The 16,774-nt window shown below is 45.1% G+C and overlaps 1 protein-coding gene and 1 long non-coding RNA gene across 3 annotated transcripts in view; one reads left to right on the forward strand and one right to left on the reverse strand.

Annotated features, from left to right (window-relative positions):
• LOC128345671 (uncharacterized) overlaps nucleotides 1-3,667 on the reverse strand; it is a 37,117-nt gene extending 33,450 nt beyond the window's left edge. Inside the window, exon 1 of the long non-coding RNA XR_008316578.1 lies at nucleotides 3,008-3,667. This is a non-coding gene — a long non-coding RNA (uncharacterized LOC128345671). The remainder of the gene's footprint in view (nucleotides 1-3,007) is intronic.
• The window catches only part of ABCC3 (ATP binding cassette subfamily C member 3), a 131,607-nt gene continuing 118,150 nt past the window's right edge, over nucleotides 3,318-16,774 (forward strand). Inside the window, exon 1 of one of the 2 annotated variants that reach the window (XM_053297974.1) lies at nucleotides 3,318-3,675. In XM_053297974.1, coding sequence (XP_053153949.1) covers nucleotides 3,646-3,675 — 30 coding nt within the window. In that variant the 5' untranslated portion in view covers nucleotides 3,318-3,645. The remainder of the gene's footprint in view (nucleotides 3,676-16,774) is intronic. The other variant, XM_053297976.1, reaches the window with a different exon arrangement.

A 16,774-nucleotide genomic window follows, 5' to 3' on the forward strand; every position in this document is an offset into this window, starting at 1 on the left:
ATTGCTGACCACCTTGCTAAAATATATAACTTATCTCTGCAATCCCTGGAAAGTAGCCAATGTAACACCGATTTTTAAAAAGGGATCCAGGAGCGATCCAGGAAATTACAGGCTGGTTAGCTTAATGTCCGTTCCAGGCAAATTGATGGAAAGCATCCTCAAGGATAAAATTGTAAAGCACATAGAAGAACAGGCCCTGCTGGGAGAGAACCAGCATGGCTTCTGCAAAGGTAAATCTTGCCTCACCAACCTTTTGGAGTTCTTTGCGAGTGTCAACAAGTGTGTGGATCAAGGTGATCCAGTTGATATAGTATACCTGGACTTCCAAAAAGCTTTTGACAAAGTTCCTCTTCAAAGAATCCTGAGGAAACTTAGCAGTCATGGGATAAGGGGAAAAGTACATGTGTGGATTGCTAACTGATTGAAGGGCAGGAAACAGAGGGTAGGTATAAATGGAGAGTTTTCACAATGGAAGTAAGTAAGAAGTGGGGTCCCCCAGGGATCTGTGCCGGGACCGGTGCTTTTTAATTTATGCATAAATGATCTAGAAGTAGGGGTAAGCAGCGAGGTGGCCAAATTTGCAGATGACACCAAAGTATTTCGGGTAGTGAAATCCAAAACAGATGGTGAGGAGCTCCAAAAGGATCTCTCCAAACTGGGTGAGTGGGTGACAAAATGGCAAATGCGGTTCAATGTTGGCAAGTATAAAGTGATGCACATTGCATCGAAAAGCCCCAACTTCAAGTATATGTTAATGGGATCTGAGCTGTCAGTGACTCACCAGGAGAGGGATCTTGGGTTCGTGGTGGACAGCTCGTTGAAAATGAGCAGCAACTGTGAAAAAGGCCAATTCCATGCTAGGGATCATTAGGAAGGGGATTGAAAATAAAACTGCTAATATTATAATGCCCTTATACAAAACGACGGTGCGGCCACACCTGGAGTACTGTGTACAATTCTGGTCACCACATCTAAAAAAGGACATTGTAGAATTGGAAAAGGTGCAGAAGAGGGCAACCAAGATGATCAGGGGCCTAGAGCACCTTTCTTATGAGGCAAGGCTGCAACACCTGGGGCTATTTAGTTTAGAAAAAAGACGACTGCGGGGAGACATGATAAATCATGCATGGCATGGAGAAACTGGATAGAGAGAAATTAACACTAGAACCAGGGGTCAACCCAGGAAATTGATTGCCAGAAAATTTAGGACCAGCAAACAGAAGTACTTTTTCACACAACACATAATCAACTTGTGGAATTCTCTGCCACAAGATGTGGTGATAGCCAACAACCTGGATGGCTTTAAGAGGGGTTTGGATAACTTCATGGAGGAGAGGTCTATCAACGGCTAATAGTCGGAGGGCTATAGGCCACCTCTAGCCTCAAAGGCAGGATGCCTCTGAGTACCAGTTGCAGGGGAGTAAGAGCAGGAGAGAGGGCATGCCCTCCACTCATGCCTGTAGGCTTCCAGCAGCATCTGGTGGGCCACTGTGCGAAACAAGAATGCTGGACTAGATGGGCCTCATCCAGCAGGGCTGTTCTTATGACCCACGGATGTCTACAGAGGTGTACTCCATGATGTAAAGTGTGATCACTACTACTTTAAAGGCAAAGATTAACCATGGAGGGTTGCTAACCACTGTTTGTGAAAGTTACAGTGAAATTAACAACATAACAATGCTCTGTAACTGTTTGTTGTAACACATACAACACCTTGCTAGAAAAGTGTCAGTAAAGCAATCTTCCAAATTGCCAGTATCCTTAGTGTTCAACATCCTGAGATGAACATTTATCTTTGAATTTCTGGATTTCCCTATAGATAAAATCAATGAATCAAAGCAGTGCTAAACTGGGAGAGAGCAAACTCATTTGTCACTAAAAAGGAAGGGTAAATGTAACTTTGGAAAACATCATAAAACCAAATTAAAAATCTAGATAGTGCCAAAAGCAACACATCTAGCTGCCAATTTTATTATCACTTGCAATGCAAAGACTGCACTTTCAATAATAAAGAAATATCCAAGGTTAACGTCTGGTGTGGTGATGCTGTTCCATTATGATTCTCTATATGAATCATCACAGCATGATACTGTACCTTGTACTTTAAAGGTGGACATAAAGGAGATGTCCACTGTCCATACAGCATTATGGCAATAATGGAAGTGACTTCAGATATTGTCATCTGGTGAAGTTCCCCGAGACTTATGGAAGAGCCACTATAATCTGACAGCCATTCATTTAGTTTTTTCTTTTAAAAACTTCAATTGAAAGTTTTCCAGGCAGCTCTGATGTTCATACAGTTAGGAAGTGCAGCCTACTAGGTCTCTCAAACTGAACATTCCTACAACTTAAACCATTTGGGTTTGATCTATTGGGAAGTTTTCCTGCAAGCCCACTGAAATGGATGAGAGTGGTCATGCTCTTGCTCAGCTCTTTTTAATTTCAAAAAGGCAGGATAACTTCCAAGTGGATTTCGCCACTTGCCCTTTTGTCCTTGCCACTCCATGGCAAAATACAATCATTCTCTAAGCTTGTTGTGTGAACTCTCCCCCTCAGATCAGTTACATCTTATCATGCCTCTAGTGGCCAGAAGAGATTACTGCAGTGCTAAGAGCAAAGCTTTAGAATTCTCACTTCTAACATGTTGTGAGAGCCCCATGGGCATTCACACACAGTACTTTTTCAAGGGGGAGTGGCAATCCCAAACCTACTTATCTGGGAATAAGCCCCATTAAATTCAATGGTAATGGCTCAATCTGATGGGGGGGGTTGCCCCACTCCAGACACCCGCTGCACCCCGCTTTACTGACACCCCATGCATGCCTACGCCTGCCCTGTTTGCTTTCTTTTGCCATGAAAATCATAATGTTGACTCATGCTTGCTTTCTTGCACCCACTAGAACTTCCCAGATGACTTGACATCTGACTACAAATTTCTGTCCATCTGTAAGTGGATGGGACAAGCTGTTTTTGAAGTCAAGGAGCAAGACGACACATTTACCCTTACCACAAATAAGTCTTTTTGAATCTCTGGAACTCACTGCTATGGGGAAAGGAGCGATTTGTCTTCCTGCTGGGCGGGAGTGTGTGTGATGATGGGGGGGGGGGGGCGCGTCATCCCCATGGAGGTCCCTTCCCTGTCCTGCTGCTAAATTTAACGCAGAGAACTGGGGTGCAGGATGGAGCATGTACACCCTCTCTGGGGAAACGACAGGGCTCTAAACAGAGTGCTTAGCCTGTCTCTTCTTCTTCTCTCCCCATCTTGATCTCGGTCCTGCGTTCTACCTGGTACGTGCATAACGGTGGGCCACGCGCCGCGCGGGCACAGAGCCAACGTGAGCTGCTAAGCCCGTTGTCCCCATGGAAGCAGGCCCGCGAAACTACTGCAACAGGGGGAGAAGACCCCAGCCAAGCCCGCCCGGCCCAGCCTCAGCGCTGCCTAGGCAAGCCCTTCCCCGCCCCCCTTTCCGTGTGAGGAGGAGGAGGAGGCGGCGGCGGCCAAGTTGGCGAACATCCGCCTTAGCGTGGCGGAAGGGAAGCAAGCGGAGGCTGTGCGGGAGCCTGGCTGCTGCTGCTGCTGCTGTGAAAAGAGCCGCGAGAAGAAGCAGCCGCTCTTCAGGCGGATGAAGGAGAGGCTGCCCCGCCATGGATGTCCTCTGCGGCTCCCCGTTCTGGGTAAGTCCTGCGCGGCGCCCCCAACCGCCTCTCGCTCCCTGCGTCCCGGGATCTCTCTGAGGATTCCCCGGCGGTGCCCTTTGGAGACGCCGCCGGTGCATGTGTCTCCAGTCCACGCGCGGTGCCTGCCCCCCTGCCCAGGACCGAGGGAGCGGGAGGGAGTCTCTCTTCTGCCCTGCCTGCCGCATGCCACCGCCGAGGGCAAGAGTTCTGAGGAACTGCCCCGCCGCGGTGCCACACAAAGAAGGCAAGGAAGAAGCCGCTACGCTCAGGCGCTGGAGCCAAGTTGGAAGGGACTGCCTGCAAAGGGAGGGAAGAAGGGCGCGTGGGCGAGGAGTCCCGGGGGAGCAGAGGAGAGCGTGGGTGGGCACTGGGCGCTCTCGGGGGCTGTCCTCGGGACGAGGCGGAGTGGCGGGCTGGCTAGGAAAGCGAACTTGACTGGGGAAGGAACGGGGAGAGGCGCAAGCTTCGTGATGTGGCTTAGCAGAGCTGACTAAAGGCACAGCGGCTTAAGGGAGATCAGCACAATCAGATTTACTTGCGGAGCCTGAACTGTGCATCGTTGGAGTCGGTCAAAGCCGGGCAACTCTTACTTGGGACTTGTTTACATGTTTCTTTCTACTACCAGAGATGAAATGCCACGTGGTTGGAGAACTAAGAGTCCTGCTTGAAGTTGTTGGCAATTAAGTATCAAATGAGATAGAACTCATCTATCAAATGAGATAGATAAAACTTGCAAGAGGCAAATTGACTGCAAGACGTGTTCTCTCTCCGATTGAACGTTAACTTTCCAGCGCCTATCACACAAACACACGTGCATTGATTCCCACTGGAGTCAGTGATGCGAGTACTTGGCTGCGTTTTCGGCGGCATCTGCATCGTGCATCACCACAACAAAGTTGCATTTGAATAAGAGCAAAGTTGCATATGAATAAGAACATGCCCACTTCTAAGGACAGAGGAGGCTACTCCCTGGTATTGTGGGTTTACTGTAGAAGATACGTGTCTAGTCAGGTTTACATACTACTCTTACTACAATCAGGGGTGTAACAAGGCTGGAGTGGGCCCAGAGACAAAATTTTTAAATGGGCCCCTCGCTGATACACACACACACACACACACACACACCACAGTATATAGTCATGTGACTTGCCTCTGGGGGGCCCCTCGAGGCATGGGGGCCCCCAGCCAGCCACCTCCCCTTGCCTAATAGTAGTTACACCCCTGACTACAATACTGTTATAATGCTAGTTAAAACTGATACAAGTTTGAACAGGGGAATTGCTGGAGGCAGTGATTTAAGGCACATGACTATTTCTCCATGGTTGAAGTTGGAGTTTCACTCACTCCCACACTGGCTGGATACCTCTGAACTTTTCTCCAACTTTTTGGAGAAGCAAAAGCAGGTAATTGTGCCACTGACTCTGTCATTCGTCCTGCATAAGCCACAGGACTTTCTTTTTTTGCTTTGATTTTGTGTTAAGGAATAGTTAACTATGGAATAAATTGATACGTTGGAGACATTTGTTGTAGGCAGCATACAGATATGCAAAATAAATATTTATGAATATGTGCAGGTCCATGGTGAGTCATTGCTGTATGAAAACAAATGCAGTGTGCAGTGCCCTAAAGAATTGCTGTAATTATATTTTGAGTTGCTTTATAAGGCCTACTTTGCCTTCAAGGTGAATACCTTCTTAAAGCAAACAATTCGGCTGATAAGGTGACTGATGAAGGCTGCATGAAAGATCCTGCAGTAAAAAATATAATGCAAAATATGGGTATTGTGAAACTGCTGGTGAAGTGTTGCATGACACAGGCCTAGTTCTCACAGGCAGCAGCAGATGAGGAAGTTAAACCTGTGCCTGAGCCACAGCCTCTTCAGTACATAGGTGGGGACTTCCGTGATGGAGTGCTCCTCCACACAGAGATAATTCCATGCATGCCCATGAGAAGGGAGCAAATACTATGCACATACATCCTGCATGTGTCTTTATATGTGCAGGGCATCATTTTTAAAAATATGGAGGAGTATTGATCATGAGTTCCCATCTGCAATGTGGGTGAGGTAGTAGGTAGAGGTTCACATGATCTATGCTTGTAGGGGATCATAGGGTTGGAGGGATCATTGTAGGCTGTCCTGCCCAATCCTCTGCTCAGTGCAGGAAAACCAGGGCTGGAACATCCTCAACTACTGTTCCTGTTAGAAGGGGCACACACCTTCACATAAGTTTGGGACATGTGCAGTAAAAATACCCTAGTTTCCCCCCCAGAATTTTATTTTATTTTATATGGGTTACCACAAACATAGAGGCACAGTTCTGCCTGGATGGACCCCCTAAGATGCTGTTGGTTCAGGGAGTCTCTTTACATGTATGTTTTCAGTGACCTTTGATAGCAGCATCATTATTTAATGCACATAGAGATTTGTTATGTCAACAATATTTTTCAGATCAGTGGGAATTGTAGTTGTCAGTGTCTTTTATTTTAAGATTAAGATTTTAATCTTAACACTTTTAAGATTAAGATTTAAACTTTTCCCCAGAGTTGGTATATATAACTTGAAAACAATGGAGCAAGTAACACATGGTAAACTCTGAAAATACTGTTCTGTCTAGAAGTACAGGCTAGTGTTTCTCTTTTGCATGTGCTTTGCAAGCAACAATCCAACACACCCTGCATTTTTGTTCTTCAGAAAATATATTTGTGGCAAGTACCAAAGAAGAAGTACAGCAAGCACGTGTCTGCAGTGATATTGCAACAGAGGTAAGCAACCTTGACTCTCTAAAGATTGCTGAACTACAACTCCCATCATCCCCAGACACAATTTGTTTCTGTATAGTTCACTTTTATACCACCTTTCATAAAACTCATCCCAAGGCAGTTTACTCTTGTGGTTGAGGATGATGGGAGTTGTAGTTCAGCAATAGCTGGCAGGCCAAGGTTGCCTACTCCTGCAGCAGAATATTAGCAATGGAAACAAAGATAAATCCCATTTGAGTGAAATGAATGACTGCTCACAACTTGATACCTCTTGCGCAGCGTAGCTATGTTTAACATCTAATTCCATGACACTTTAGAGACTTAAGTCCTAAGAAAAACAAAGATTGCAAGAGTACTAACAAAATTGGAAGAGTCTGTCATGGGAACTTTGTTGGCACATGTTTCATATAGAAGAACTTGGAAGTTATTCCTCCAACATTGCTAAATGTGCACCAATTTCCAGTGATTGAAATGCATTTTAACCTTCATTGTTCAGAATAAGAATTGCTTCATTGCTTTGGGGATCTTGTGAAGTGATCTAAATGTCCCAATTAAGGAAGTTGAAATGGGTAGATTCTGTTGAGAGTACATTAGGGTGCTTGTAAACAAAAATACCAGTCTTTTCTCTCCTTTTTTTGGTGGGGAAGAGGTTTGGTAAATTATGTTGTAGTTAATATTCCACCTTCAGACCTGCTCAATATATAGCTGCTTTTATCTTTCCAAGGTGGTGCGGTGCTGCTTTCTTAGAGCTATCACCTTTGCCATCAGAATGAGTACTTTTACTTTTATCTGATAAAGGCCTAGGGAGGGAAAATAAACACTCATTTGGGCTCGTCCTTCAGTGGTCTGCTTTCCAGCTAGAGGACTTTGTGCAGATTGTGGCCATGTTTACTTGCAGTGTCTTAAATGGATTTCTCTCTGCTTCCTTGGGCTTTCCCCATGGGGAGAAAGGAGTGGCACACACATTGCATAGCCTAATGTGGGTGGTGCTGATCCACCTACACTTTTGCAGGCTCCCAGAGCACAAATACTTAAAGCAGCATACCTGCGCTCTTAGATCAGAAACATGTTGCTGACGGTCAAGCAATGTGTTTCCTATCTAAGTAGCGCTTCCAGATTGCAGGCATGATACTTTAAACAGGTCCGCCCTTGTGCAAGACCACCAGTGCTGTGCTAGAAGCCCACAGCAGTATGGGTAGATCGGCATGGCCCGCATTAGACTGTGCAACGTGTGGGCCAGTATAGAGTGAATATAGTTTGCCAATATAAGCAAACTATATTTACTATTTTGGGCTGCCTAGGCTCTTGGGTGGGTGGGCGGGGTGAGTGTGTGGAAGTGTGTATGGGAGTAAAAAAGACATCCTGACTTCTTTGGATTACCACAAGATAAAATAATATTTGACTGATTTGCTGGTTTTGGTGGAAGAGCAACACATGGGGACAGGAAGTGATGGTTGTCAGTGAGCTTTGTTGACACATAAATGAACATAGTCTGATTAATCTCCAGCTTAGTTGTGAAGAATGTGACTTTTTGCACTCTCAATTCTAGAGTGCAAAATCAGATAAATGTCTGGTTTTTTAATCTCTTGATAGCATGGCAGCATGCGGCACAAGTCTTATCTCCTCTATGTAGCCTGCTTGTTGCTTCTTATATCTACTGTCTTGGCATTGGTGTGTGTTTGTTTTTTAAACAGCAAGCCAAGCAGTATATACTGTCCATGTCTGAGAGATGAAAGTCCTAAAATCTCTAGGTTGTCCTTGGGATGTAGTTATTCATTCCAGGGCATAGTCTGAGGGCACATAGTACAGCTACTTTCCTGAAGCTGTCTAGGAACATAGGAAACTGCCATATACTGAGTCAGACCATTGGTCTATCTAGCTCAGTATTGTCTTCACAGACTGACAGCGGCTTCTCCATGGTTTCAGGCAGGAATCTCTCTCAGCCCTATCTTGGAGATCTCCTTCGGAGAGTTGAAAGCCAGGTCTTCCGCCTAGTATGGCACACAGTGTCCTTCCCTTTGGCCCGTTCAGTAGCATTTAAGGAGGTTGAGCGGGGAGGCCTAGCCCTACCTGCCCTGCAACCCTATTTTGTAACTGAATTCATTTCCTACAATTTTGGAAACTGGATTTTCGTGAATGTCCATAATATGTCCAGCCTCCTGCAAAAAACCTGGGTTTCGCTTTTCGCTCTGCGTTAGCAAAAGTCAGCATGGGGCATATTATGGTGGGGGAAAGGATCTTTCAACGGTAATATCACACAAAAAGAGAACACCCGGACTACTTGAGAGATTTGTTATTCACACTTTAAAAATGGAAGGTTGAACTGGAGCTATTTAAAGGATTCTCCTAAGTTAATCAGCTAAGGAAAACAATTTATGGAGAGATTCTAGAAGTGGGTTTTTAAAAACTGGATTTAGAACGTAAATGCTACATACACCACACTTCACAGTACTTGTTGCAACCTGATCACCCTATCGCTCTCTTTAAGGAGAAAAAGGTCCCTTTCCATTTATGGGAAACGAGGTACCACCAAGTACTACTGCTTAACTACTGCTAAGCCATGGCTCCCAGAGGACCAGCAAGAGTGTTCTAAAATCACTTGCAAACAGAAAGCTAGTGAGCTAGGCAAAACATTCAGGGAAACCCATTCACATTTCTTAAAAGAGTGTGTGGTAGCCAAAAGAGTGTGGCAAGGAGTAAGCAAGTTGTTAGAGTGGCCTGATTTGGGGGGGAAACAGACTTGGGAAGAACTAACCGCAGGTTTGAGTGATAGAACCTCTTTTCGAGGCCCCAGAAAGAAACCTTCAAGGAAACGGGACAGAACAGGTGCCCTCATACTAGGGAATTGGAACGTTCCCCTTCTCGTAATCAAGTTAGTAAACCTGTATGTCATTTATGCAATGCTCCTGCATGGGAATAGGGAGGGAAGACATGACCAAGAGGTTCACATGGATGAGACAGTAAATCTCTTCTGGAAAAGTTTGTATGTTTATGTGCAAAAAGACAAGTGTAGCTCTTCTAAACAGCAGTGGGACAAATTATGGAAATGGACGTTGGACGTAAACCCCCCCACCCCCGATTACCTGATGTGCCTTGTAATCCCCCATCCCCGAGTTACAGTACTGCCTGCATATACTTTATAACCCTGTGGGTTACCAAATCCTTGTGTGTAAATCGTTGTAGATATATGATATGCAAACAACCACTTTGTATATAATTGTGCTTTGGTAACATACTGTATGCTTTGGTAGTTTGTTGGTTTAATTAAAAAAAATCTTGTCCTATCTTGGAGATGCTGCCAGGGAGGGAACTTGGAACCTTCTGCTCTTCCCAGAGTGGCGGCTCCATCCCCTCAGGGGAATATCCTGCAGTGCTCACATATCAAGTCTCCCATTCAGATGCAACCAGGGTGGACCCTGCTTAGCTAAGGGGACAAGTCATGCTTGCTACCACCAGACCAGCTCTGGTCAGTGCCTGGATGGGTGACTGCCTGCCTGAGAATCCCATGTATGTTGCCTGAGCTCGATGGTGGAAGGAAAGCAGGATATAAATGTAATGAGTAAATATCTCATGGATGCCAGTATACAAGTAGATTTGGTTAGGGTAGCGGAGGTCAGAAAGAGTGGCGGATCCTATCATTTTGCTGTAGGCTATGGAAAAGGCAACCTAAGGCTAGCTGTTAGCTCTGGGTTTTTTTTTTTAAATGTACATTGCAAGGTTCTCGGTGGCTTTGAAACTTCAAGGTCTGCATTGCATGTGAAGTATTTGTTGCCATGTGCTGACCTCTGCTGCGGCTACTATTAGGGGTGCGAGACAACAACTTGAAATAATAATTTTGATTTCTGTGTGTATCAGGCAACAGTAGTGAGGACTAGGTTTCTTGGAACTGCTGTTGTGTCCTGAATGGACCAGAGTTTCTGGAATCCTCTGGTGTCCTGGACTTCATTCAGACATTTAAAAAGGATGGTGTACTTGGTACACTGCCCTAAGTGGAAACTGGTCCCGCCCCGTCGCTATGTCTTCCACTCCCCTCCTGCGACACTCATGTTTACACAGCCTTCATTGAAGCGGTGAAGGCTCCTCCTCACAGCATGCCCGCCATCACGCTTCCCGCTTTTGCTAATTCAGATGAAGGCTCTGGAAGGCTCTGGAAGCGTGAGCATCACAGGAGGGGGTGGGAAGGGAGTGATCGGCAGGATGGCAGAGTAGGATTTCGCTAGTGACAGGGTAGTTGACACTGTTCCTGTACATGACACTGTCCTTTTTAATAATGTCTGGGTGAGGCGCTGGTGTGGCTGATAGCTGGCCTGGTTATTTGGGAGGAGTATCAAAACCTCCCCCAATACCATCCATAGTTTGCTTCAAGAATGGTCTTGCACCCTGTTCCCAGACAGCCCAAGCAGTTTGGAAAACTTACATCAGAAATACATTTTTATAATGAATGAGACTAATTGGGCATATATTTGGATTGTCCACCCCAAATAAGTTTGCCTGGCACTAACTTGGAAGTCTTTTTCAGACGAAGACCTTTCTAGCCTACTTTCCTTAAGAAAATTGTGTGTATCCCACTTTACAACAGATTAAAACTTCAGTGTCCTAAGGAAAACACAGTGTTGTGGGAACAGCAGTACACCCTGAGAAGTTTCTGGTTTGTATCACAGGTAGTAATTACGAAAATCTCTAGAAGGGTGGAAGTGTATCCTGGTGCTATATAATTGTCACATGCTTATCTTTGATCTTTCTCAGCTTGTGTTTTGGGATTTGCTCAGACTCCTTTACCCTTAAGAGGATGATGTAGCAACTAAATTTTCTCAATCTCTTTATTTCAGTCAGCGACCAGCATGAGGTTAAAACAAATATAAAAGAGAAGACAATCAAACTTCTGTTACAAACAATAACACCAAATAAATTTTAAAAAGTCCTCCTCAGCATAGATCAAGGTGCTGAAAATACTACTAAAATAATTAGAGATAAAGGAGGCAGCAGTATATCATACTTATGAGGCTATTACACACAAATCAAAACTCAACCAGTTGCCTTCTCGACTCCTAAATCTGAGAGGGGTTAAACAATTCAGGAGCTTGGGAAAATATTGTCATTAGATTTACTGCTGATACCAGTACCTGCGGTGCCCACCTGCAGTTAGCCACATTATGGCTACAAGTTGCTCTGGCCTTAAATCCATCACCTATTTTCCCATTACTAAGCTCTTCTGCAAACAGAGGGCTGCACTACAAAATTTAGCTACCTGTCTGGTGGCGCAGGAATTACTTCCTTCCAACAGCCTGTCAGTCATCTGAGGAGAATCAAGACCTGGGCATTTAGCTATCAAAGGGTAAATGAGATCCTGACACAGGTCTCTATAGAACAAACATTCCAATAGCACATGGGTGACTGTTTCCACTTGACCCTCACCACATGGGCAGAGCCTCTCCCCATAGGGAATCCCTCTATATCGACCCTCTAAGAGGGCTAAAGGCAGGGCATTGCATCTTGCCAGGGTAAAAACTCTTCTAAGTGGGGGCACCTCCAAGACAGTGAGGTAGGATGCTGGGGCCAAACTATATCTGACTGATTCCTGGCTCTGAAAGTCAGGTACCCTTGCTATATCTGTCTCTCAATAACCTCAGTTCTCTGTTTGATGAGCTTCCTAGCTGTCTCCAAACTTTGCGTAAGCAGGGCAGACTGATCGAGGCCCAAAGTGGTCATCTTTTGGTTCAGAGCGCACTTCCAGGGCGACTGATAAGAATCCTCTAATACTAAGCGGCTCAGCCCTGTGTCCGAGGAAAAAACCCTCAGCCAATAAAACAGCGCCATTTGCCAACATCTGGCCTCAACTCTAATGAGACCCGCCTCCAATCTGAGCCTCGCATTAGAGGTACACTTGGGTGTCTGAAATATTGCTCTCAAGAACTTAGACTACACCACTTCTATGGGGGACAGATCTGGGTAAGGACCCAATTGGGCACCATACAGTAACTGTGCCAATGATTTCACCTGAAAAAGTTTTAAGGCCGCAGGGATAAAATACCTTCCCCTGGTTCTATAGAACTGCAAAATAGCTCGGGCGCTGTTTTGGGCAGCCTGGGCCACATGAGAGGCATGGGCCCGTCTTGATCCCGATGAGTGAACAGCTACCCCCAAGTATACAAAATTTTGGACCTGCTCTATCCTTTGTCCATCGATTTTCCATACCCGTCTCTTAGGTCTCCTAGCAAAGGAGAGCACCTTTGTTTTCTGGTAATTAATACTCAGCCATTCTCTCTTACAATAAACAGCCAGTGCCCCCAAGGCCCTCCTTAGACCGACTGGGGTTCTGGCCAGAATGGCCGCGTCATCCGCATACAGCAACACTGAGATACTTCTTCCAGCTAGCTTGGGAGGATGGAAATCACAGCTATCTAGATGGGTCACCATATCATTAACAAAAGAGTTAAACAGCAAGGGCGCCAGCACACATCCTTGACGGACCCCCTTTCCAATTGGAATAGCTCTGGTTAATCCTCCCTGTGGATTGCACCTAACCCTCATGGTTGGCGATACGTGTAGGGCTCTAATTAGACCTAAGAGTCGCCGATCAATGGAGGAAGCTCTCAATTTATCCCAGAGCCTGTCCCGTGGGATTGAGTCAAAGGCAAACCTAAGATCTACAAAGGCAACATGCAAGGACTGAGCATATTTCTGTGCTAGATGGTGCAGAACAAAACAATGGTCAACAGTAGACCTCCCTTCTCTGAACCCCGCTTGCTCTTCTGCAAGAATGTTATCCTGATCCATCCAATCCCTCAGCTTCCCATAAAGGTGTTTAGCGTAAAGTTTGCTAACTGTACTCAGAAGACTGATCGGCCTATAATTGCCTGGCTCACTTCTGCACCCCTTCTGCACCGGCTTATCTTTGATCTTTCTCAGCTTGTGTTTTGGGATTTGCTCAGACTCCTTTACCCTTAAGAGGATGATGTAGCAACTAAGTTTTCAAAACTGCAATAAACCACCTGAACTTAGCAGTTCTGATATGAGCACTCCTGCCATAACCCATTGTGCTGAAAAAAATGCACTATAGATGAGGGTGGGAACTTCCCTGAGGAATCCTTTCACGTTTCAGAACTAGGAGACTGATGTGTTTTCCTTTAGTTCTGTCTGTGGTGCTTTAGCAAGTACTAACTGTGCTTTTTCAGTGTTGGTGATTAAAAGCTGAGTCACACCATGAGTCAGCATCCAGAACAATCAGTATCTTGGTCATTAGGTCGTAATGTGGTAGGATCCTAAAGTATCAAATAGCTGGTTGCTAGAATCCCGTCATTGCACCATGACTCTTACTTTTTAAGTGCCAAGTTGCTAGAGTGTCCCTTAATTTGGATGCTGTGATTTACCAGCCTTGTTTCATAATACTAGCTGTGTGGTTGAAAGCTCAGATTGGAAGCAATAAGTCCAGCAGGGGTATAATTCTAATTGTCTGGACATGTTCTAAAAACACAAGCTGTTAATCTTAAAAAGTGTGGCCAAGTGCCCCCACAAGCCGCTCACCCCTCCCCACTCCCACCTCTTGCCCCTTTCCCATCACTCCTTGCTGCCTCCTGTCACTCGAATGACAAGAGAAGCTATAAAACCCCTTACTGCTGCACCAGCTGACTAAAAAAAGAAAGGCGCACATGCACGCTGTGCATTAGGCATCAGGACACATGCACACTCTCCATTTCCAGCTCCCTAATCAGTAGGAAGCTGAATGGCTGCTTTTCCTCACTCAAGCAAGGAAAAGCAGCCATTCGGCTCTTTACTGCCAAGCGCACTGCCTCCTAAGCCATGGTACAGCACAAAGACTGTAAGGCTACTATAACATTACTTTGAGATTAAAAACTATGAATGTCTGTAAAAAGCAATAAAGGAGCTATACAATTGCTAAAATAGTAGCATGTGGCTATGGAGTCACAATAGGGCTGAAATCTTTGAGAGGTGTTGAAAGTTATATGCTATAAGCTATAATTTGTTGCAATGCTAAAATCTGTTTTTAAAAAACTTAATAAATGGAGACTTTAAAAGCTGTAGGGCTGAATGATTGAATGAATGAATAATTTTATTGCAATAATGGATCAGACATCTTGTCAACCAATGATACAGCATTCAGATGAGATCTATCATACGGTACACCAACAGAATAAACGTTTTATGGCAGTATCTGGGAAATAGAAATTGATTGTTGGCGGATCTTAACAGTGGCCACACACAATTTAACAACCTTGTAAGTGATAGAAGATTTCTTATCTGCCAGAAGAAGTGTGACATAAAATTCATCAGTTCGGCTGGGGTGTTGTAATAACAAAGGAGTGATAAGACTACGTTGATTATTTTTATACAAGGAACAATATAGCAGAACATGGTGGACAGATTCAACCTCGCCTGAACCACATGGGCAGATCCGACTGGCCTGGGGAATTTTCAGAAATTTCCTATATAAAACTGCTGATGCTAAGACGACATGTTTTGCTCTAAGGAACACACTGTGCTGGTTGGGTAGAGAAAGTGACAGTAAGTAACTGGCAGGTAATTTTGATGCTCAGTGTCCAAGATCCTCTGTTTGAAGGTCTCCTTGGCTTGACTATATCCTAATAGTGACAGAGAGAAACCAAGTAATGAAAATTTAACTAGCAGTGCTTGTGTCCAGGAAGACTGAAACCTCTCAGTTTACACATGGGGAATTGGCCTCACAGGGGAAAAATTGGTCTTAAGCTAGTAGTTGGTGAATGACTGAAGAAGTTAGTACTTGCTGGTGGTCAGGGCCTGGTGAATTCTGTATGCTGCCACACAGAACTTATTTATTATTTATTTATTACAACTTGGCAACATTGTATGCTATAGATGGCAGTCTGAGAAACATAGTCCTGGCAACATAGTCCTGGCAACATAGGAAACATAGTCCTGGCAACCTGTCAAGAAGTGGGAGAATAAGGGCACTCTGTACATCTCTGTAGAACACGCTGTGAAGAAGGACATGCTCAATAGTTTCAACATGTCCTGAGTCACAGGGGCACAGACGTCCTGAGTCACAGGGAAAGGGATCTTCCTGTATCTTTCTTCAAGGACAGCTGAGGGAAGGGCGTCACAACAAGCCAGAGTATTTTATTTTTTAAAAAAATTATTTTGCATTTATATACCGCCTTTTGTTAAAAGACAACCCCAAGGCGGTTTACAAAAGTTAAAACATACAATAAAAAGGCAATAAAAACATCAAGCTAAAAAATATAAAAACAGGTAAAGGCCCTTCTGTGGTTAGGTACTTCTAACTGTGTAAGGTATCCAGCAGGTGGTGTTATGTACCTTAGACTTTCAGAGAGAAGAGAGTTTTGGGACCTAGCTAGGTCTGGCCCTCTCATAACCCAAGGAAAGTAGGTGGGGAGAGTCCAAGTGAGGATAGTTTCACAGATAGAGATCACTTCCATGTGGATTGGAAGCCACCCACCAATGCTGAGGGGGCTAGGCCCATTGGAAGGAGAGATAGTCTCAGCCAGTAGTTGAGTATGGACAGGCAGACTCTAGCCTCCACTTTCATCAGTCTTGCTTCCAATCATAGATCAGCATTAGAGACACAGTGTGGGACTTGCAGTACTGCTCAGGGGCGTAGCCACCATTGTGTGAACCAGTGAAAAGGGCCACCAAAGACTCATAGCTTGGGCTCTGGAGGAGCCCAGAGCGAACTCTCCCATCCCACGCCCGGGCTGCCAAGAGCCCGGGCGAACTCTCTATTTGTTATTTCAGGCAGTGCTGGCTGCCTGATAGGATGTTTTCCCCTTTCTCTCCCTCCAGAGAGAGAAAGGGGTCCTGTGTGTCTACAGGCTGAAGGCGGCTTATGCGCGCACACACACACACACACACACACACACACACACACAGCTGGGCATCAAAAGCTCCCGGCTGAGGGGGAATCCTTCAAGGCACCACACTCCTCACACAGTGCATTGAGGAATATCTGGAGGCTGGGCTGCATTTCCCTGGCCTCCAGATCTCTGAACGTCTCCCTGCAGGCACCACCACTCATGTAGGTGCATGTGTGGCACTGTTGGTAAACTAATGAGGATCCTTCCTTCCCCTTCCCACTCCACGTAAAGGTGGTGTGAACGGTCTTTATGTGTTTGGTGTGTTAACTTTGGAACACATTGGTGGTTTTATGGACTGAATGCTCTATATTCAGGTTTTCAGGTATCACTGGGGGAGATCCAGGTGGTGCATCGAAGTCTGTTTTGGTTGAACTATAGCTTATTCTCAGGATTGAGTGTATGCTGTGAGATTCTGCACAAGCATAGAAAATCCCTATAATTTGATATTTGCCCCAGAAATGCAGTAT

Source organism: Hemicordylus capensis, chromosome 2, assembly GCF_027244095.1.
Source record: "Hemicordylus capensis ecotype Gifberg chromosome 2, rHemCap1.1.pri, whole genome shotgun sequence".
Taxonomy (NCBI): domain Eukaryota; kingdom Metazoa; phylum Chordata; class Lepidosauria; order Squamata; family Cordylidae; genus Hemicordylus; species Hemicordylus capensis.